This window comes from Artibeus jamaicensis, unplaced genomic scaffold (assembly GCF_021234435.1).
Source record: "Artibeus jamaicensis isolate MK-2021 breed Jamaican fruit bat unplaced genomic scaffold, CSHL_Jam_final contig_519, whole genome shotgun sequence".
Taxonomy (NCBI): Eukaryota; Metazoa; Chordata; class Mammalia; order Chiroptera; family Phyllostomidae; genus Artibeus; species Artibeus jamaicensis.
The window spans coordinates 54,878,327-54,899,003 of record NW_026521871.1 but is presented as its reverse complement, the minus strand read 5'-3'; the positions used below and the strand labels follow the sequence as shown (position 1 = coordinate 54,899,003).

General features: G+C 58.5%; 4 protein-coding genes across 6 annotated transcripts in view; 3 read left to right on the top strand and 1 right to left on the bottom strand.

The window, feature by feature from the left end:
* IP6K1 (inositol hexakisphosphate kinase 1) overlaps positions 1 to 7,321 on the top strand; it is a 41,141-nt gene extending 33,820 nt beyond the window's left edge. For all 3 annotated transcript variants that reach the window (XM_037128554.2, XM_037128552.2, XM_037128553.2), the window contains 3 exons: positions 717 to 898; positions 3,247 to 3,422; positions 4,109 to 7,321. In XM_037128554.2, coding sequence (XP_036984449.2) covers positions 717 to 898; positions 3,247 to 3,422; positions 4,109 to 4,642 — 892 coding nt within the window. In that variant the 3' untranslated portion in view covers positions 4,643 to 7,321. The remainder of the gene's footprint in view (positions 1 to 716; positions 899 to 3,246; positions 3,423 to 4,108) is intronic.
* A 311-nt stretch (positions 7,322 to 7,632) lies between these two features.
* On the top strand, positions 7,633 to 10,266 carry GMPPB (GDP-mannose pyrophosphorylase B). The gene is made up of 9 exons (XM_037128555.2): positions 7,633 to 8,032; positions 8,140 to 8,220; positions 8,314 to 8,362; positions 8,676 to 8,818; positions 8,997 to 9,155; positions 9,240 to 9,318; positions 9,394 to 9,521; positions 9,604 to 9,786; positions 9,868 to 10,266. Exons 1-9 carry the CDS (start codon positions 7,904 to 7,906, stop codon positions 9,997 to 9,999), a joined length of 1,083 nt encoding a protein of 360 aa, XP_036984450.1. The 5' UTR covers positions 7,633 to 7,903; the 3' UTR covers positions 10,000 to 10,266.
* Positions 10,236 to 20,677, bottom strand: part of RNF123 (ring finger protein 123) — a 26,272-nt gene continuing 15,830 nt past the window's right edge. Inside the window, exons 27-39 of the mRNA XM_053669512.1 lie at positions 18,372 to 18,549; positions 17,472 to 17,546; positions 17,235 to 17,322; positions 17,058 to 17,145; positions 16,887 to 16,971; positions 15,540 to 15,679; positions 15,246 to 15,434; positions 15,081 to 15,156; positions 14,788 to 14,872; positions 11,123 to 11,265; positions 10,881 to 10,975; positions 10,665 to 10,750; positions 10,236 to 10,571 (exon numbers count right to left, since the gene is read on the bottom strand). Of these exons, the coding sequence (XP_053525487.1) occupies positions 10,451 to 10,571; positions 10,665 to 10,750; positions 10,881 to 10,975; positions 11,123 to 11,265; positions 14,788 to 14,872; positions 15,081 to 15,156; positions 15,246 to 15,434; positions 15,540 to 15,679; positions 16,887 to 16,971; positions 17,058 to 17,145; positions 17,235 to 17,322; positions 17,472 to 17,546; positions 18,372 to 18,549 (1,449 nt within the window). The 3' untranslated portion in view covers positions 10,236 to 10,450. The remainder of the gene's footprint in view (positions 10,572 to 10,664; positions 10,751 to 10,880; positions 10,976 to 11,122; positions 11,266 to 14,787; positions 14,873 to 15,080; positions 15,157 to 15,245; positions 15,435 to 15,539; positions 15,680 to 16,886; positions 16,972 to 17,057; positions 17,146 to 17,234; positions 17,323 to 17,471; positions 17,547 to 18,371; positions 18,550 to 20,677) is intronic.
* On the top strand, positions 11,263 to 14,257 carry AMIGO3 (adhesion molecule with Ig like domain 3). The gene has a single exon (XM_037128551.2). It carries the CDS (start codon positions 12,009 to 12,011, stop codon positions 13,527 to 13,529), a length of 1,521 nt encoding a protein of 506 aa, XP_036984446.2. The 5' UTR covers positions 11,263 to 12,008; the 3' UTR covers positions 13,530 to 14,257.

Sequence of the window (20,677 nt, the reverse complement as noted above, 5' to 3'; positions counted from 1 at the left end):
ATCAGTTTCCGGAACTGCTGCATTACCCCCCAAAGCAGCTCCGTACTAGTCTCTGTGAGTTCAAGTTGCCTCATCTGAGCAGAATTCCACAGTATTTCTCCCCTCACCTGTGGCCCACTTCACCGAGGACATTTTCAGAGCTCATTCACGTTGTGATAGGTATCAGAATCTCATCCCCTTTTATGGCTCGGTCATGTCCCACAGTGTAGACACTCCATTCATGTTCGTCCACCAGCCCACTGACGGGCCCTGGGGTAGTTTCCAGCTCCCGTTCACTGCATGTTCGTTACAGTACGTGTTTGAGTTGGTGCTTTGATGTTTTTCCGGGGTGTCCCTAGGAGTGAAATTATTGGCTCGTAGGAGAGTTCGTGTTTCAGCTTTTCCGAGGAACCATGAAACTTGTTCACAGTGGCTGTGCCGTTCACACTCCCTCCGGCAGCGTCCAAGCGCTCCCCCCCAGCAACAGTTGCTCAGTTTCTTTTTACAGTGGCCTTCCTAGTGGATGTGAAGTGGTAACTTCATCACATAGTCTAAGGTAAAGAATTAGTTTTCAGAGACAAAGGAAGACCACTGATAACCATCCGCTCACTTAGATGCGCTCACACATCCGGCCCCGCGCCACCCCGCAGTGGGGCCTGTGCAGGGTGAGTTAGGCCTGACACACCCTGCATAGTGAGAGCCCGGAGGGTGACCTCCAGTGTGTTCTCTCTCCTCAGCGCCCAGGAGGCAAAGAGTCTGAAGGCGGAGCTGCACAGCCACTCCGACGTCCCTTTCCAGATGCTAGACAGCAACAGCGGCCTTAGCTCCGAGAAGATCAGCCACAACCCCTGGAGCCTGCGCTGCCACAAGCAGCAGCTGAGCCGCATGCGCTCTGAGTCCAAGGACCGGAAGCTCTACAGTATCCTTGTTGCTGCTCCACTAGCCTGTCTGCTGCTGGGGCCCCAGTCCTGGGTCGGGTGCCTGCTGGTGCAGAGGAGACCTCCTCTCCGCCCAGGGTTCCCTCTTTGGTTCTTGTATCCCTTCTCATTGGCTCTTCTTTCTCCTTACTTTCATCATCCAGCTTTTTCTGAAGATTCCCATTTGGGAACGTTAAATCCGATTTTTCCCATTTACAGAAGTGCGACAAAGACGCCTCCCTTATTTCTGAGGTGCTGGCTGGAGTGGGGCTTCAGTGCAAGGCTGTGTGGCCGTCTGCCAGAGCCTTCTTTAGCTTTTTGTTTTGTTTTTTTTTCTGCTTTTTGGTGGTAAATCTAAATCTTTTTTTTAAAAAGTATTTTATTTATATTTAGAGAAAGGGGAAGGGAAGGAGAAAGAGAAACATCAATGTGTTGTTGGCTCTCACACACCCCCAACTGGGGACCTGGCCTGCAACCCAGGCATGTACCCTGACTGGGAACGGAACCAGCAACCTATGGTTCGCAGGCCAGCGCTCAATCCAGAGCCACACCAGCCAGGGCTGAAGCTGAATCTTAAACTTAGCAGGCTGGGAGTGTGCTGCCCAGGGGAGCTGGTGTGGCGGTGGAAGTATTCTGCATCTGTGCTTCTATTAGTACGGGAGACACAGAGCACACAAAATCGGGCTGCTGTGACTTGAGTTACTGAATTTAAAATGTATTTTCATTCATTAAAATGTAAAGCACGGAACGTGACCAGTGGCTGCTGTATTCATCAGGGCGTGTCTAGAGTCACACACAGACATGCACACATGTGTATTTTCCCTCCCAAAAGATAAAACTTAAGAAGTAATATGTTTGATTTAGGTGAGGGTTTTTTTTACTTCGTTTTTTTATCTAAAGATAAACACTATACTTTTTCAGTGTAAAATAGTTTTAAGATGTTAAAAGGTAAAGTATTATGAAGTGGGAACCCGGGTAATCAGTTGCTCAGTGTTTTGCAGCAGAGGACAGCAAGTACCGAACACTCACTGAGAAACCCAGAGGAAGTGTGCAGAGCGCGTCATACGTCATTACCGGTTTCCCTGAAAGTCGGAGGGAGGGACTGTTAGGGTCCCCGTCTTCAGAGGAAGAGCGGCAGGCACAGGGGCCGGTGCCGTGCCCAGAGCCAGAGAGCGGCTCTCAGGCACCTGTGCTGTGGGCGTTTCTGCGGCTCTCCTCAGAGTTCTTGTCACTTACTTATAGGTTACAGCAGGTGACAGATTAATTAAAGGCCAAGTTTAATGGTTTTTTCTAAGTTATTCTTTGAAGAATTAGGAGACGCTAAAATGTTCGTCAGACTGATGCTGAGTGTCTCATCCTCGGAGACTCCGTGGTCATGTCCTTGCCCAGATAGGGAGTCGAGGTCCGGACCGTGAGCCCCAGTGACTCTGGGCAGACACAGGAAGAGCCTGCACCTTCGTCCAGGGTTGTTGCAGGCGGTAGCTGTAGACGGTGGCGTGGGCGTAGGTGGCAGGAAGCCAGGGCCATAGAGCTGTTTTGAGGAGAAGGTTTTGGAAGTACTAGGGGGTAGATTTTAAATATATTTAGTCCACTGGTTTGAAGTTAAGTCAGAAAATGGCAAGACGGAAATTTAAACTGGCTTTTTATAAAGATTCCCATTTGGGAATGTCAGGTCTGGTTTTTCCTATTTGTAGCAGTGCGACAGAGACACCTGCCTTGTGTCTGCGGTGCGGCCGGAGTGCGGCCCTGGTGCACTGTCGGGGCCAGGCTGTGTGGACGTCCGCCAGCGTCGTCTGTAGTCGGGTGATGCCAGAGAAACAGATCTGGAGAATAAAGAAAGGGCGCCCTCAGTGGAGATGGTATATGCACCTGCGGGGACTCTTACTCCACCGAAAAGGGGGTGGGGTTTTGTCACACTGCAGTGCGGCAGACCTGTAGTGCCGAGTGGAGTGGCCAGACCCAGAAGGACAGCTGTTACACACCCCCCCCATACACCATGTACCTGGAACAGGAGAGTCACAGGGACAGGAAGAAGAATAGAGGTCATGGGGGGGCATTCGGTGGGGGTGGCTTCAGGCTTTGTTGGGGATCATGAAGTCCTGGAGGAGGATAGGGAGACGGTTCCCAATGGCATGAAGGTGCTTGAGGCCGCCAAGCTGTGCGCTTCAAAACATTTAGGACGGTAAGTAGTGTGTTTATATTTTTAACACAATAAAAATTTTTTAAAGAAAGAACAGGCCAGCGGTGTGAAATCCACACCTGAGAGTTTGTGAGGTGACCACAGACTGCATCAGATGAGACTGCCCTCCTTCGTAGAGTGTGGTTGTCATTCTCCTTGACCGTGGCCCAGAGTTCCTTCTGCTTGAGAACGTGGTGCACCACTTCAAGTACCCCTGTGTGCTGGACCTGAAGATGGGCACCCGGCAGCACGGCGACGACGCGTCCGCCGAGAAGGCGGCCCGGCAGATGAGGAAGTGCGAGCAGAGCACATCAGCCACACTGGGGGTCAGGGTCTGCGGCATGCAGGTGAGGGCCCGGCGCTCTCCTTGTCCATACTGGTCCTGGATCTCCTCTGAGAGGGTGGACCCCCCGGAGGGTGCGGGAGTGCGTCCCTGTGAGTATGCTCCTTGAGCCCCCTTATCCTTGCCCGGCGACTTTGATCTGGGCTCCAGGTACAGAGCTGCTGTGAGGGCCTGTTGCCTTGACATTGGGGCAAGTAAGACTTTTCTGGCAGTAAGGTGTTCCAAGTTTGAGTCCAACTGGGCCGCAGGGAAGCTTGGAAAAGGACTTCAAAGGAGACAGCAGTCCTGGCTGGTATGGCTGTGTGGGTTGGGCGTCGTGCAAAGAGAAAGGTGGCCGGTTTGATTCCCGGTCAGGGCACGTGTGGGTGGTGGGTTTGGTCCCCAGTGGGGGTGTGCGAGAGGCAGCCGATCAGTGTTTCTCCAGCATATTGATGTTTCTCTCCCTCTCTTCCTTCCTCCCCCTCCTTCTAAAAGTCAATAAATAAAATCTTAAAAATAAAGATGATGGCGGAGGCTTTACTGCAGGGAAACTTAGGGTGAACCTGGCTGTCCCCCCCCCCCCCCGAGTTGTGTAGGGATGAGCAGAAAAGCTGAGGCAGGTCAGAGGTACCTCCCAGACTGCTTGCTCAGGGCCCCGCAAGGTCATCAGATGGCCTGGCACTCACCCTTGTTTGTCTCCTGGGGTTTCAGGTGTACCAGCTGGACACAGGGCATTACCTCTGCAGGAACAAGTACTATGGCCGTGGGCTCTCCATTGAAGGCTTCCGCAACGCCCTCTATCAGTACCTGCACAACGGCTTGGACCTGCGGCGTGATCTTTTTGAGCCCATCCTGAGCAAACTGCAGGGCCTGAAGGCGGTGCTAGAGCGGCAGGCCTCATACCGCTTCTACTCCAGTTCCCTGCTCGTCATCTATGATGGCAAGGAGTGTCGGGCCGAGTCCTGCCTGGACCGCCGGTCCGAGATGCGTCTCAAGCACCTGGACACAGGGCTGCCTGAGGCGGCATCACCCTGCGGCCCCAGCACCAGCCCCAGCAGCACCAGCCCTGAGGCAGGCTCCTCCTCTCCACCCAAGGTGGATGTCCGCATGATCGACTTTGCACATAGCACGTTCAAGGGCTTCCGGGACGACCCCACCGTGCATGACGGGCCAGACCGAGGCTACGTGTTTGGCCTGGAGAACCTCATCAACATCATGGAGCAGATGCGGGACGAGAACCAGTAGGCCCAGCTCTGGGTCCCCAGAACCCCTTCCTCTCCACCCGCAGGCAGGGACCATTGATCTGAACTCGCTGCGAGGACACACAGACTTGCTTTTAAAGGGTTATATTTCTCTTGGGTGTAACTAAAAGAAATGTTTTTAGCTGTAGCCTGGAATCCATATATAAAGAGGAGGAGAACAGAACGCGCATCCTCTCGGCCAGGCTCCTGAGCCCTACGGCTCTGACTGCGGTGTCCAGGCTGACTTAGAAGAGGGGCCCCTGGTGGGCTTGTCAGCAGGGACAGGGTGTCCTTGGCCATTGATTTTTCTTGCCTAGATTTTTGGAGTCTGTGGCTGCAGGGCCCTGGTGGTTGTGGGGCAAAACCCTGCACTTACACAGGCCCCTCCATTCCTGCTCACCCCTCGTTCCTCAGAAGCAGAGGGATTGGGGGTCCATCTCCAGGGGGACATGTTCTAGTGTCTCAGGGGTCAGCCGCTCTTTGACTGATGTCTCCAGGACACTTCAAGGCCAGCTGCATACAGCCGGACCCACCCTTCTGGGTTCCGATCTTGGCCTGCGGCTAGATTCATGAGGCTGGGCGGAGTCTGCCTACAGCTCTCTTCACTGGAACCTGCTCCTCCTCCTCCTGCCTGCACACCCGAGCCGTCCTTTCCTCCCAAGATCTCTTGCCCCACTGAAGGGGCCCTTGCTCTATTGGGAGTCAGTGTCCCAGCAGGCCTCAGGGCCTCTGGTGATTGGCCAAGGCAGTATTTGCGGTTCTTGCGCTGTGAGTGGGGGTCTTCTTCTAGTTTGGGCAGCTGTGCTGCCTCCGGATGGGCCACTCCTCCCAGGGCTCAGGGGCTGTGGTCCGCTCAGGGTCTCACCTTTTCCCAGGCCAAGCTCAAGGCAGCGGCCCCTTGTGGGGAGCTCCAGGCTTACAAGGGAGAACTTTAAACTTGTCTGCACGTGGGGGCATTTTGTACTCTGGGTACAGGTGCCCACATTCTGATAATGAGAATTTTGTCTTACCAGTCTGGGGCTCCATCAGTCTGCATTTGTCCACCTACCAGCCCCTGCCTCTTGGGATCCTCCCCCTGGGGTATAGCCTTGTTCATTAGTAAATATTGATTTCCTTCATTCTTTCCTCAGATACTCTTTCCCATTTTTGAAGTGGGTTTTTGCCCCGGGCCTTTCTTCAGCAGGTGCGGCCTTTTCAGAGAGAACTGGTAGCAGAACGACCTGCAGGAGGTGTTTTCCTGTTGGCCCAGCACCCTCTCTGCAGCCTGGAACCGACCCCTCGACACTGACAGTGGTGCAGCAAAGGCTGGACCAGTTACCCCTTCTTTCCCGTGGTTTTAGTTTTTGCTGCCAGCCCTTAATGGCAGAGACCTGACACCTCTAACTCGTGCCCAGGAGGTGACACTGCAATCACCTAACCATTGCCAAGGTTAGTGCCCTCATCTCCAAGCCTAGGACCACTGTCGCTGTCACTTTGGGCATGTCCCTTTGGGCATGTTTGGGCATTAGAGGTTAAGCTTGCTAGCCTGTGTCTGTGAGAGGCCTTGGTGACCAATGGACTAATCTCCTGGTCCTTAGATGCAGCCTCACACATCTGAATGGGCTCCTGAGTAGATCCCATTGCTCAGCCCTCTGACCCTGGTGCCAGTGGTGGGCAGGTTCCCATTCTTTGGGACTGGGAGGGAGAGCTTGCCTGTTTCTGGTTGGTAATGACCTGTCCTGCACCATTCTGTGGCTTCAACTATAGGGACAGTGGCTCTTCTTTAGTGTAGTCAGTCATTTCCTGGCAGGTCAGAGGCTGAGACACAGGGCCACTTGAGAGACCTTTGAACCTCTCGGGCCTAGAGCTGTGCTGTGTCTCCGAGTTCCTATATTTTGGGAGCAGAGGGCTTGGGATTTGCTGCTGCTCCCCACCGGTAGGTCCCCTTCTTTCAGCACTTTTGACACTTGGAGACGCAGCCCTGTTACCTGGTGGGCCTGTGTGCACGTGCACATGCGCTCCGCGACCACCCATTTCACTGCTCTGCCAGACCCTGTCCCTGCCAGGTCCTGCCTTTTTAGCCCCAACTCGGGACCAAAGTGCAACGTGGGATCACAGCTGGGGCACTCAAGTGACCCCTCTATAGTGCTTCCTCGGGCCAAGTGACACCAGCCCCCTAAGGGGTGGGATTGGGCGGTGCTTAAAGAGGAAGGGGACCATTACAGCAATTTGCCAGGGACCCCACCCCTCCCTTACACTGGGATCTGTGCAGTGGGCCTGGGGGCCCTCCCAATGGGGCCAAAGGCCTAGGCTAGTTCAGTAGCCCCTGTTCACGCCTCACACCTGGCCAGGTGCACGCCCTTTAGATGCAGATTGCTTTGAACTTGAAAGCTGTTGTGCTGAGTTAAAAAAAAAAAACGGTTTAATGAGAAAAACTTGGAGAACACTGGGAGAATCCTTTGCTTCTCCTGGAACTGTAAGGCTTCGCCTCTGGGAACCGCTTTCTTGCTCCACTTTCCTGTCCTCACCACCGGAAGCCTGCTCCGGGTTTTTGTCCCAGCGCAGTTGTGCGTTTTCTAGATGTCGCGTGCGGGGGAAGGGGCGCTGGGGCTTGGGCGGAGCCGCCCCCTTCTGTACATCCAGCGCTTCCCGCCCCGCTTGTGTCTGAGGTCGTGTATGTCAAAATAAAGATGCTAGGAACTCAGTCGTGTCCGTCTTTGTGAAGAACATGCGGCTTCCAGGAAACACGCGGCCCCGGCCCTCGCTGGCTCCTCCTGGGACGGGCGGGAAGTGGGCCGCAGGCGGCGGCAGAGTCTACAGGTGCCAGCAGAGAAGGCAGCCTCGCCCTTGCCGCCAGTTCCGCCTTTGGAGCCACCAATGGCCTGCTGACCCGCGAGTCCCGGGCGCGGTCCCCATGGCAGCTGGGCCCACTCCGGCTCTCATTGGTTACGCTTGCCGGAGCCACGCCTCAACGCTCCTCCGCCCGCGGCGGTGCCACGTATGAGGCCGCCGATTGGCCCATCTGGGCTTACGTCACCGCCGGCCCGGGGCCTGCCTAAGTGTGGAGCCAGCGCCTCTCCAGCCGGCGTTACCTCCTGGTTTGTGGCGCCCCGAATTTGGGCGTCAGGGCGTCCTGGGTGACCAGACAGACCCAGCGTTGGTCAGTCTGGCCGGTGAAGGGCACGGGTCCGGCCGGGCGGCGGGAGCAAGCGGCAGGAGTCGGCCAAGCAGGCCGCGAACACCGTGGAGCCAGGCCTGAGTCTCCAGCCCCCCGCCCGCAGGCGCGATGAAGGCACTGATCTTGGTAGGCGGCTACGGGACGCGCCTGCGTCCGCTGACGCTGAGCATCCCGAAGCCACTGGTGGACTTCTGCAACAAGCCCATCTTGCTGCACCAAGTGGAGGCTCTGGCCGCGGTAAGGCCAGGGACGTGGCAGGACAAGGGATGGCGAGCGATTTGGGTGGGGGACACCCATACCCCTAGCTAAGCCCACCTGTCTGCTGGTACTGTTCTGTCCGACAGGCAGGTGTGGACCACGTGATTCTGGCCGTGAGCTACATGTCTCAGGTGCTGGAGAAGGAAATGAAGGCACAGGAGCAGAGGGTGAGGCTTGAGTCGACTTTTGGCCCTTCCCTTGGTCCCCACTCAACTTCTCACACCGGTGGGAGGAATCTAACTGGGGCTTTTACCTTCCAGCTAGGAATCAGAATCTCCATGTCCCACGAAGAGGAGCCTTTGGGGACAGGTCAGTAGAGAAGGGAAGGTCCCTTGGGAGTTTAGGGCAGGGGTGTGAAACTCACTTTCACCGGTGGCCACATCAGCCTCACGGTTGCCTTCAAACAGCCAATATAATTTTAGGACTGTATAAATGTTAACTACTCTTTAACTAGGGGCAAGGGGCTCAGTGCTGCTACTGGGTAGAAACAAGGTGCCAGGCAGCCCCCTGTGGTTTAGGGCTGGGAAAGGAGTAAGACCCAGCCTGGATGGAGCCTGCTGAGCCTGGATCCAGGGCTCACCTCCCCCTGGAAAATGATGACCTGTTTGTCTGCCTCCAACAGCTGGACCCCTGGCACTAGCCCGTGACCTGCTGTCTGAGACCACAGACCCCTTCTTCGTCCTCAACAGTGATGTCATCTGCGATTTCCCTTTCCAGGCCATGGTGCAGTTCCACCGGCACCATGGCCAGGAGGGCTCCATTTTGGTAAGGGCCAGGTCTTTCTTCTCTGACGCTTCTACCTCCCATGTCCAACCTCCCTTATATTGTGGGTGCAGAGCTGTACAGACTTGAAGCATTTGGGGCACGGGCCCTGAGATCCATGACTATGTGCACATGGAGGTTCAGGAACACTGGGCTAGGCCTGAGGTCCCCTTGCATCCAGGTGACCAGAGTAGAGGAGCCCTCGAAGTATGGTGTGGTGGTGTGCGAGGCCGACACGGGCCGCATTCACCGGTTTGTGGAGAAGCCGCAGGTGTTCGTGTCCAATAAGATCAACGCAGGCATGTACATTCTGAGCCCTGCTGTGCTGCAGCGCATCCAGGTGTGTAGCGGTGGCTCTTGGGGGGCTGGGGTAGGGCAGGCTGCCGCCACCATGACCCTGCTCACAAGCTGCCCGCCCCCACAGCTTCGGCCTACATCCATTGAGAAGGAGGTCTTCCCTGTCATGGCCAAGGAGGGGCAGCTATATGCCATGGAGCTGCAGGGTGAGGCAGGAAGTAGCCACGGGGTGGGGGTACTCTGTGGCTGGGCTGAGCCCCTGATGCATTTCCCCCCTGCAGGCTTCTGGATGGACATTGGGCAGCCCAAGGATTTCCTCACTGGCATGTGCCTCTTCTTACAGTCACTGCGACAGAAGAAGCCTGAGCAGCTGTGCTCGGGCCCTGGCATCGTGGGCAACGTGCTGGTGGTGAGGCCCTGGCCCAGCCCATCGTTAAACCCTCAGTCCTGGGGGACAAGTGACCCACTTGTGTTTTCCCCACTGCCCTCAGGATCCAAGTGCCCGCATTGGCCAGAACTGCAGCATCGGCCCCAACGTGAGCCTGGGTCCAGGTGTGGTGGTGGAGGACGGTGTGTGCATCCGGCGGTGCACAGTGCTGCGAGACGCCCACATTCGTTCCCACTCCTGGCTTGAGTCTTGCATTGTGGGCTGGCGCTGCCGCGTGGGCCAGTGGGTAAGCCTCTGGGCTGGTCACATGGGGAGAGGGGTGGGCAGTGTGCCTGCCCCACTGACAAGGCCTGCCCTTTCCCCCAAGGTCCGAATGGAGAATGTGACGGTGCTGGGTGAAGATGTCATAGTGAACGATGAGCTCTACCTCAACGGGGCCAGTGTGCTGCCCCACAAGTCCATCGGGGAGTCTGTGCCAGAACCTCGGATCATCATGTGAGGGGCTGCCGTGGGGCTGCCTGAGCCCATTATCTCCCAGGGGAGCACTGGGGCAGATATGTCCCAGCTGCTTGACATATCAGAAGGCCCTGGACTCGTTCGTTGACTTTTGCCCAGGGAGGCTGGGACAAAGCTGAGACTCGGACACCTGCCTTCTTCTGTGGACAAAGTCTGGCAGGACCCCTTGCTGGGCATACCCCATGAAGCCCATTCCCTCAAGAAGGGCCAGGCCCAGGCTGTATGGAATAATAATTTAATGCTCACTGTGGCCCTGACTGAGAGTCAAGCTCAGGCACAATGAGGGCATGGCTGGGCTCCCACTGCTGAGGTTACACACAGGTAGGAAAGTTGGATGTGTTGTGGGAGGTGTAGGGGCTGGCAAGGGGCACTCATAAATAGGGCCCAGCCTGGGTCTGGGCTCAGGGATGAAGGCTCCTGCTGTGGGGACTGACCTAGGCAGCTGAGGAAGTGGCACTCGAGTTGGCTGCCTTGTCCCAGTCCTCCACAGACACGATGGTGGCTTTGCAGAAAAAGCAGTCCTTATTATTCATCAGGTGCTGGTTGATGCAGGCTCTGTGACAGGAGGGGATGAAGGTGGCCTGTGTGTCCCTGCTTTTCCCCCTGCCCTGCCCCACCCTGTCTCCCACAGCCATGGGGCCCACTTACTTGCAGGATTTGTGGCCACAGGGTTGGAACACAGCAGAAATGGGGTGAGCATAGCAGATGGGGCAGAGGTCCTCCTCACTGGTGGGCTGCAGGGAGCAGAGTGGGAGGGGCGCTGGGGTTGGTTGCCCAGGCAGCTGGACATACACTGCCTATACAGTGCGCACAGTGTCATGCATTCAAGTGATAGGTGCGGGCCTGTGTGGTGGCCCCACTCACCAGGGAGGCGGCTGCTGCCTGGGCAGATGCAGAGGTCAGGTGGGTCAGCATCTGTTCCACCTGGGCCAGCTCCTCAACACTGATGTAGTCTGGATCTGGGGTTGGTCAGAGGGGTCAGGCCAAGTGTGGTCCTAGAACCAAGTGCCTCAGCAGCACCCCAGCCTGGAAGTTTGCTCTTTTTGAGACTTATGGCCTGGCCCAGTCCCTAGTCTCTGTCCCCTGACCCACCCTGGCCAACTCACAGCTCTGTAGAGAAAAGCGCTTCCGGTCGGGAGCAGGCAGGGCAGTGCCAGGAGCAGGAGGTTCTGGCTGCCCCAGAAGGTAGCATATGGAGCGGAGCTGGAAGCAGGGGTCGGCCAGGAGCACTGATGTGGCTCTTTCTGTCCTAGTGGGAGAGGGTGTGAGATGAGTTAGGAGGCTGGGACCTCTCCGAGAGCATTATCTATTGGGGGGTGGGATGGGGAGTGACACCTAGCCCACCCCATATCCCTGTTTCTCAACCTCCTCCAGAAGTCCTAAATCCCAGTAAGGGCCCATACAGCTGGGGTACCAGTTTAAGGAGGCACAGGGGCACTACCAGAAGGTAGTGCAGAGTTCGCCTGCCCCCTAACATACATTGACCTTTTAAAGGAAACAGCAGCTTAAAGGCACCCTTGCCAGGCTGCCCTGCTATGGTTCAGGGAAATTAGATGGGCGCCATAGGAACCTGCCGACCAAGCACAGGCTGGGGCATTGGGGCTAGAGTTGCACCCCCTCTGGTGGCCACGAGGGAACCTTGCTCCCTGGGGCGCAACTGCCCCGCCCCTCTCCAACAGGAGCCAATGGGAGCCCGAGGCCCCGCCCCTGAATAATTGGCTCCAAGAGAGTACTTAGGAGCGAGGTGTCCGTGAAAACACTCAGAGCCGGGAGACCCAAGGAGAGAGTGCTGAGAGCAGTACCGGGCGGCGGCCTTAAATCAACCTGGAGCTGGTGAGCAGAAGCTGCCGGCTGTGCCGGGTCGACTTCGCATCCTGCCTTGCCCGCCATCTGCCTTTCAGCGCCACCCACGTTGAGCCAGGGCAGAAGGGGGTGAGTCCCGGAGTTGCGCCCCACGCAGAGCTACCGGTCCCACCCTGGGTCTTCGCTGCCATGGCCTGGCTGGTGCTGCTGGGCGCACTGCTGTGCACGCTGTGCATCGGATCAAGCACCCTGGACTCGGAGACCTTATTGAGCCCCATGCCCCATAACTGCCCCTACAATTGCACCTGTGCCGCCGACCTGCTGAGCTGCGCGGGCCTTGGGCTGCAGGACGTTCCGGTCGCGTTACCTGCATTCGCTGCCGACCTCGACCTGAGCCACAATGCACTCCAGCACCTGCCGCCTGGCTGGCTAACCCCCCTCTCCCGGCTGCGTGCCCTGCGCCTGGGTCACAACGAGCTGGAGGTGCTGAGTCGCGGAGTCTTTATTAATGCTAGCGGCCTGCGGCTGCTCGATTTATCATCGAACGTGCTGCGGAGGGTTGGCCGCCATGACCTCGACGGACTGGGGGCGCTTGAGATGCTGCTTCTGTTCAATAACCGCCTGGTGCACTTGGACCAGCTTGCCTTCCGGGGCCTGGGCATGCTCCGCCGGCTGTACCTCGGCTGCAATGAACTGGCCACCTTCTCTTTCGACCACCTGCACGGTCTAAGTTCTGCCCACCTCCACACTCTGGATCTCTCCTCCAACCACCTGGGACAAGTCAGCATACCCAGCCTGGCAGCGCTGCCGGCCTTTCTCAAGAACGGCCTTTACCTGCACAACAACCCGCTGCCCTGCGACTGCCGCCTCTACTACCTGCTGCAGCGGTGGTACCAGCGGGGACTGAGTGCTGTGAGTGACTTTGCACGCGAGTACATGTGCCTGGCTTTCAAGGTACCCACATCCCGTGTTCGCTTCTTTGACCACAGCCGTGTCTTTGAGAACTGCTCGGCTACCCTGGCTCGGGGACTAGAACAGCCTGAAGAGCAGCTCCAAGTGCAGGTGGGTCGGTCTCTGAGGCTGCACTGCAACACCAGCGCCCCTGCCCTGCGCGTTGCCTGGGTATCCCCACAGCATGAGCTGCTGGTGGCGCCAGGGTCCCCCAATGGCAGCATTGCAGTGATGGGCGATGGCAGCCTGGCCATCAGCAACGTGCAGCCATGGCATGAGGGTATCTTTGTGTGCCTGGCCACTGGGCCCCGCCTGCATCACAACCAAACACATGAGTACAACGTGAGTGTGCACTTCCCGCACCCTGAGCCCGAGGCTTTCAACACTGGGTACACCACCCTGCTGGGCTGCGCTGTAGGCCTGGTGCTGGTGCTGCTCTACCTGTTCGCGCCACCCTGTCCTGGCTGCCGCCGCTGCTACCGCCGCACCTGCCACTGCTGGCCCCGAGCACCCAGCCCGCTCCAGGAACTGAGCGCACAGTCCTCGGTGCTCAGCAGCACGCCCCCCGATGCGCCCAGCCGCAAGGCCAGCGTCCACAAGCATGTGGTCTTTCTGGAGCCTGGCAGGAAGGGCCTTGACGGTCCTGTGCAGCTGGCAGTCGCTGAGGACTTTGATCTCTATAACCCCATGGGTCTGCGGCTCAAGGCTGCCTCAGAGTCCACTAGCACCACAGGCTCTGAGGGGCTGGTAATGACCTAGGCTGCCCAGGGCCCCCACCTGGGTCACCGTCTGCCTGCTGCTTGCCCTGCGCCCTGCTGCCGTGCAGAGTACTGCCAGATGCTGGTGGGAAGCATGGGCTGGGTCCTCCAGCCTCCGGAGTGAGCCCCCTACTGCACCACAATAGTCCCACTCGCCAGTCAGGGGTTGGGGCCCCCGACCACCCTCCTGCCTCACCTCAGCACAGGGCTGCCTATGCCCCCTTTCCTCCGGGTGTGAGGACTGGAACCGAGGCCCACTTGGGACAGTCCAGGGCACCCTCAGGGGCTGAGGCAGCCACCCAGGAGTGGTGGGAAGGGCTGAGGTATCAGCACTTTCCCCTCCCCAAGGGAGCAGCAAGGGAGTGAGCACCAAGGGAAACAGGGAAGGCTCCGAAGGAAGACCTGGCCCCCACCAGCAGGCTGGAAGGAAGGAACGAGCCCTCCTCTGATATAAGCGGACTCCACGCACCAATATCCAGCCTACGTCCAGTTTTCCAAATCCACACAGAGTCCGGTGGGTAGGCATGAGGCTCCTCCGCAGACTCCTGGGGGGTCTGTCTGAGGCCCAGCCAGGGTGGCCCTGCTCTGAGTCCAGGAGCATCTCAGGCCACTCTGAGGGCACAGCCTCTCCCATGGGCTCACAAACAGCAGTAAGGGGCACCGTGGCCCAGCGCCCCCAGCTTTTTAGCAGTAAAAAGCCTGCTGAGCAATGGCCCAGATGGGAGGGCTGAGCTGTCCCTTGGGGGGAGAAGCCTCTTAAGGGCTGGCACCAGCCTCAGTCTAATGACTTCGTGTGGCTCTCACCCCCTCCTGCCACTGCAGGGAGGCAGGGAGGGGCCTGGGAATCCCTCCTGTGTGGAGTTGAGCTGGGGGCCCCCGGAGGGCCCTGAATCTGGCTGTCACAGAGTTTCTTAATAAAGGTAGTACATGCTCATTGCCAGAGCAGGTGGCAGTGTGTGCGCACGGCTCTGGGTCTCAGCAGCGCTGTCCTGGACATCGCAGGGTGCCCCCCCTAGAGTCTTGGTCCCCCTGCCCCGCCTGAGGCCCTGACGATGGGCCAAGTGCCCTGTCCGGCTGGAGCCCCTGACTCTCCCCTCAGCCGCCACCATGCCACCTATTCAGGGGTCTCAGCCCTTTCTGCCTCAGACTGGGCCCTGAGCCCCACTTTAGAGATGAGGAAGCAGCTTCGGGGGGCCCGCCCAGCCCCCTCCCCACGAGACTCTTCCCGCTCCCATGGGGGCCGCGCCTCTGACACTCACCCTGAGGCTGGGCCATGCACCAGCAGCCGCACCAGGATGCCTGTCACTGCCACCAGGATAGGGTAGTGGTCCACGCTTTCCAGGCCTACAGGGTGGCAGGGAGGGGGATGAGCTCCCCACACCCCCCTGCTGGTGCCACCCTCCCCACTGTCCTCCCTGCAGAGGGGCGCACTAAGGCTGGGGCTGCTGAGCCCGGCTGCACCAGCACAAATGGAGAAGGGGCATCGCTGCTCCTGGCAGAGGAACCAAGGCCCCCGCCCGGTATGTTGGGAGCAGGGCACCTAGGTCCTCACCAGGAAGCCACAGAGTGACCACACGGTCAAACAGGTTCCTCTCAGCCGTCACCCGGTTCAGCACCTGGTTCAGTAGCTGTGAGGGCAGCAGACAGTCAGTGGCCAGTGGCTCACCCCTGGGGTATCCCAGGGTCCCACCCGCTCACCTTGCCCTGCTGGACACACCTGTGCTAGACGGCGCAGCAGCATCTCGGAGGTAGGCTGGGTCCAGTCGAGGAACACCTCGGGCACCAGGGTGATGGTCATCTCCAGGACGCGCAGCAAGCTGACCGAGAGGTCAAAGCAGGTGGCACACACCTTGAGCTGCCGAGTGTCCACAAAGTTCCTCTCCAGGCGTTCAGCAGCCTGCTGGATCTGAGCCACCAACAGAGGGGCGGGCAGCAGTCAGTGGCCTGGCCAACTGCAGGTCACGCCTTGTGCTCTGCGACACTCCGGCCCCCAAAGCCCACCACGACCCACCTCCTGGATCATGCCGATAAACTCAGAGAAGGCCCAGTTGAGCTGGTTGAGGACACTGTTGAGGAAGCTGGGTGCCAGGTCAGGGTCCTGGCGCAGCAGGTCCGCCATGTGCTGCTGCAGCAGGGTGGAGGGACAGGGCTCTGCAGGGGCACCGGGGACACTAGTTAGGGGTACTGCCTCTGTCCTCACTTGTTGGGCTATTGTAAGGACAGAAAGGTGGCTCTAGGAATGCTCAGGTCATGAAGGCAGAGGAGCAGGGCTTAATCTGTCCCCTCCCTCTGCTGAGCAAGCCATAGACTACAGTTGTTCCCAGCCCCACAACACCCCCCCAGGCCTAGAGCAGCCTCCAGCCCCCGCCCCAGCAAGTCCTCAATCACAGGCCCTTCCGGGGGGCCAGACCTAGACAGGGGGACCTAGACCCTTCCTCACTTGCCTCAAGGCCAGCTTCTCTAAGAGCCTCCTCTGAGCTCTGCTGTCCTCTACTGTCCTCTGCTGCCCTTGGCCTGGCCTTGGCATACAGCCGAGGTGGTGGGCGCCAAGTCTGAGTTGACAGGCAGCAGTAACCAGAGCCTGCAGCCAGGCTGGGCAGCCCTCCCACTCCCTGTGCAAATCAATAGTTCCAGCAACAGCAGGACGCAGACCAGCCCACTGCCACTCTGCACTTGCAGCTCAGTCCCACCCTGGAGGCAGAGCCCAGGCAACTGACAAGGACTTGCTGTGTGACTTTGAACAAGGCACTTGGCCTCTGGGGACACCCTTCAAGCCAAAACAGCCCACAAAGGCAGAAGCACACCCTGTGGGCCAAAAAGAGCCACCAGGTGGTAGGGGGACAGCAGGCAGACTGTAAGCTGGACCACCCACGACCACCACGGCTCCCAGAGAGGGAGCACAGCCTCCGCTTCCAACCACATGTCCCTTCCTCCAGGAAGCCCCGTGATCACCCTCTGGGCCCTGTGCAACACCTAGTCTGTGCCCCTCTGGATTCAGGTTTCCGAGCAGATGGCAAAGAAGGGGCACAGGGACATGGTGCTGGGACAAGCATGGAGGTCAGGGAGCAGGGTCTTCACCCTGCATAAGCTGTCAGTAGGCTGTGAAGACGCTGACCCTTTTCACTGTAACCCATGCAGAACTCCAGGCCCAAAGGGCACACGGGGGCCAGAGGAGCAAGGGTGAATCATCCCAGAGTGTCCTTGGGCTGGGAGGACCAAGGAGAATGGAAACCCTGGGGGACGGACATGGAGTTTGGGGCCCAACACGAGTCCCAGAGAAGGGCTGGAAGAAGTGGGAAAGTCTGAGAACCCAAGAGCAGTAGGCAAAGGCCGCTGCTGGCCCAGGCCGGGTACTCACTCTGGAGGCTGGGCAAATTGGCGTCCTCGGGTTTGATTTTCAGCAGGTGTGGCAGCCGCGTATAGCGGTACCCGAACCCACAGCCCTGAAGGTAGGGTCAGTGGAGGTCAGTGGGGCAGGGCAAGCCTTTGTTCCAGCCGCCACAGCCACCGCCCCTCCAGCCAGGCTTACCTTCCAGAGCCGAACCAGGATCCAGTTGGTCTGGGCCCAGGGCCGCTGCTCGTAGGGAGCCAGGAGGCTCCTCACCATGGCAATGCGCCTGCAAGGCAAGGGGTGGCAGACACAGGGTCTGGCTGGGCACGGCGCTGCGAAGGGCAGGGTGCAGCCCCACCCCCAGCCCCCACTCACTGCTCCTCAGGAATGCGCTCCACAGCCCGCAGGGAGTGTGGGTAGCAGACGTAGCTGGCCAGCGCCTGCATCAGCGAGTCACGGATGTCTGCTGGGACAAGCTGGGCCTCAGCAGGTGCCTAGCATGAGCCCTGGCCCCATGCCTCATGCCCATCTGGCCAGCATTTTGTGCAGAGAACAGGCAGCCTGCAATGCCATCCTACCCCATCCCCCAGAGCCCTCTGCAGGGCACCTCACCAGTGCCCACGATGCGTGTGTCGGCGAAGTGTTTGGCCAGGATGGCAGCCAGGCGGGTCAGGGTCTCTTCGTAGCCTGCAGGATGGGGAGTAAGAGCTGCTGGCTGGGAGTGGGGGCTACAGAGGCAGCCCGCCCCCTTGGCAGGGGGTGGGCTTGAGTAGTGGCTCCAGAGCTGGCTCCAAGGCTCAGTCTGGGCCCAAGCTGGCATCTGGGGACTTCAGACACCACTTCACTGAGAGCCAGTGAGACACTAGGGTGCAGACTGGCTGTGAGGGGAACGGGGGTCTTGGCGAGAGCTCTGACTGGGCCCTGACCCACCTGAGCACATGCACTGGGCAGCTCAGCAGTCACCGCCCCGGCACCCACGGTACCCGCTCTGAGGACAAAGCATGCACCTAGGTTTGAACTGGGGCCGGGGCAGGCCAGGAGCCTGCCAGCCCACAGCCTGATACAGGCATAACCGACCTGCCCTGGCCTAGAATCAGGGGTCTACAAGAAGCCAGAGTTCCTGTGGCCCTCAGCAGAGCCCCACCCCTGCTGTGACCAAGAGACAAGCCCCACCCCGCACAGTGGCCACACCCTGTGGCAGTGCCACGGCAGCAGGGTGAGAGGCCAGTTGGCTCCTGGCCACCGTGCCGCCTAGTAGGAAGTGAAAGCAGGGGTCCATGTTGCCTGTCTCCCTCCCAGGCCCAGGAGGAGCTGCTGGTTTGGTGGAGCCGGCACGAGGCAGGGCTCTTTGCCACGCGGGCATCAGCACACGCTTGTCTGACGCCGACAGCACGAGCAGGCGTTGCCTCGCCTCCTGCCCATGAGCACGTGTGCTGGGCCTCGACTCACAACAAGACTCTGAGGCTCTCACCAAAGGCCCTGTCTGCCCCGCCCAGCCTGAATGGGCCTCACCTGGGAGCTCCTCCATGCTGTGCACGGGGCCGAAGTAATTCTTGAGAGCGCTGTAGCTGTTGATGGCCACGCTCAGGTAGAACTCGGGCATGAAGGCAAAGAGCAACCCCGTGCGGTCGCCGTGCTCGATGGTGCGCAGACAGACGCGCAGCAGCCAGTAGATGTCCAGCATTTTCTCCTGCAGGAGGCACACAGGGCTGCTGGGGGGCTCACAGTGAGGGTCACAGTGGGCACAGCTTATCAGTCCGAGGACCGGAAAGGCCTCCGGGGAATGTGATGTGAGAAACGAGAACTGACCCCAGGAAGCTCAGGCAGAGACGACCAAGCACTTGGCAGGCAAGAAGGGTGCCCATGGCCTGGGGAACTCTGGTTTGCTTTCATTTTAAAGGCACAGGATGCTTTAAGTAAGAGGCGCTGTGTGACCAGCAGTCAGTCGGGAGCATTGCTCAGTGCAGAAGGGGCTGCAGGGGCGTGTGGGGACAAGGCTGTGAGGGAGCCACAACCTCACCTAGGCTCAAGGCAGCAAAGGGACCAGATGGCCTGCAGGGGCAAGGGCCTGGCTGCACCATTGCGGCAACATTTCTGGGGGTGACAGAGCCTCCATGGAAATCACAAGAGCTGGAGGAAAGTCAGCCTGCTGCAGAGCAAGGAGTGGTGCTTGGTGAAGCCCAGGTACATGGAGATCCCCCAGAGGACAGGCACTGAGTTGGCAGAAACGTGGTCTGGAGCTCAAAGGGGACGGCGGGGGAAGTCAGGAGGAGTGTGCCTGCTTCTGGGACAGAGGCCACAGAAAGCAGACAAGACCTGCAAGGCCCTCTGTCTCACAGTATGGTGCCCAGACAGTCTGCCAGGACCCACAAAGGAGACCAGACCCAGGCCCAGGCCCAGACTCAGAGCAGCACCCACATCTCTTGGGGAGGAGTCAGAGCCGCTCCTCGGGCCTGCACAGCAGCTCTCTGAGGCGCCTCCAGACCCAAGAACTGGGGAGAAGATGGCAGCAAGAGGTCAGAGGGCAGGCCTGGCCTGGAGCACACAGGGCAGCAAGCCAGAAGCCAAAGCAGGCCAAGTCTGAGGAGGGGGTGGCAATGGCACTGATTTGGCCACAGGGCTGCAGCAATGGGGGTAAAGATGTGTCCGCCAGGGGTGGGAGCTTGAGAGAGACCTTGCAAGACTATTTCAGACAAACGGAGGGGCTTGCGCTGGGCCAAGAGTGAAAGGAAGCTGAGGTGCTAAGAAAGAGCAGGGAGGAGAAAGTGGGAGCTGTAAGTGGGCACAGAAGCAAGTAAGGGTGTCTTGGCCTTTCCCCTCTGCTGATGGGGGGAAGCAGGTGAACAGGAGGAAGGCGTGTGAACAGTGGAGCTGCGGGTGGGGAAGGCACTTCCACGGAACACAGGCTGTGGAATGACAAGCCCACAGCCAACACTGCCCCAGACAGTAGTGAAAGGCTGAAAACATTCCCTCTAAGAGCAGGAGCAAGGCAAGGAGGCCGGCTCTCACCGCCTCCCTTCACGGAGCACTGGGAGTTCTAGCCAGGGCGATGGGTGATGCATTAGGAGAGAGAAGTAAAAGCCACCCCCGTTGGAAAGGAGGGAACATAACGGTCTCTGCATTGAGGGGCACTATCAAAAGAGGGAAAAGCAGCCCACAGGATAGGGGGGAAATATTTGTAAATCGCAATCTGAGAAGGGGTTAATATCCAGAATATATAAAGAACTTCTGCAAATCGACAACAAGCAACTTGATTAGAAAATGGGCAAATGGACTTACACAGACATACTCCAAAGGACACACACAAGCAGCCCATAAGCACATGGAAAGATGGATGCTCAGTGTCATTCGTCACTACAGAAACCCAAACCCAGATCACAGTGAGATGCCACCTTTCACGGACCCAAATGTCCGTCATAGAAAATAAAACGGAAAAACAGTGATGAATGTTCTCAAGGATGGGCAGAGACCAGAAGGCCCGTGCCCTGCTGGCGGAAATGGGAAAGGGTGCGGCCCGTGGGGACCGGCCTGCGGCTCCTCGGAGACGCCGAAATAGAACGACCATGTGATCCGGCACCTCTGCCTCTGGGCACAGCCCAGAGGGGTGAGAACAGGGCTGTGTCCATCAGTGGGTGAGTGGATGGCAAGATGGAGACCTGTTTTACGACCATGTGAATGTACTACTGAACTGTGCATTTAGAATGACTAGGAAAAGAAGTTACATGTTGCATTTTACCAGAACTGTAAAAAGTGGCTAAGACAGTACATCTTGTATATTTTATCACAACTTAAAAAGAAGAAGGTCAAAAGGTGGGAAG

Excerpts from the sequence above, each read along its gene's own strand:
- GMPPB (XM_037128555.2), top strand. The coding sequence starts at position 7,904 with ATGAAGGCACTGATCTTGGTAGGCGGCTACGGGACGCGCCTGCGTCCG. Across the intron at positions 8,221-8,313 it reads TGAAGGCACAGGAGCAGAGG|CTAGGAATCAGAATCTCCAT; the intron begins GTGAGGCTTGAG and ends TTTACCTTCCAG. Across the intron at positions 8,363-8,675 it reads AGAGGAGCCTTTGGGGACAG|CTGGACCCCTGGCACTAGCC; the intron begins GTCAGTAGAGAA and ends TGCCTCCAACAG.
- AMIGO3 (XM_037128551.2), top strand. The coding sequence starts at position 12,009 with ATGGCCTGGCTGGTGCTGCTGGGCGCACTGCTGTGCACGCTGTGCATC.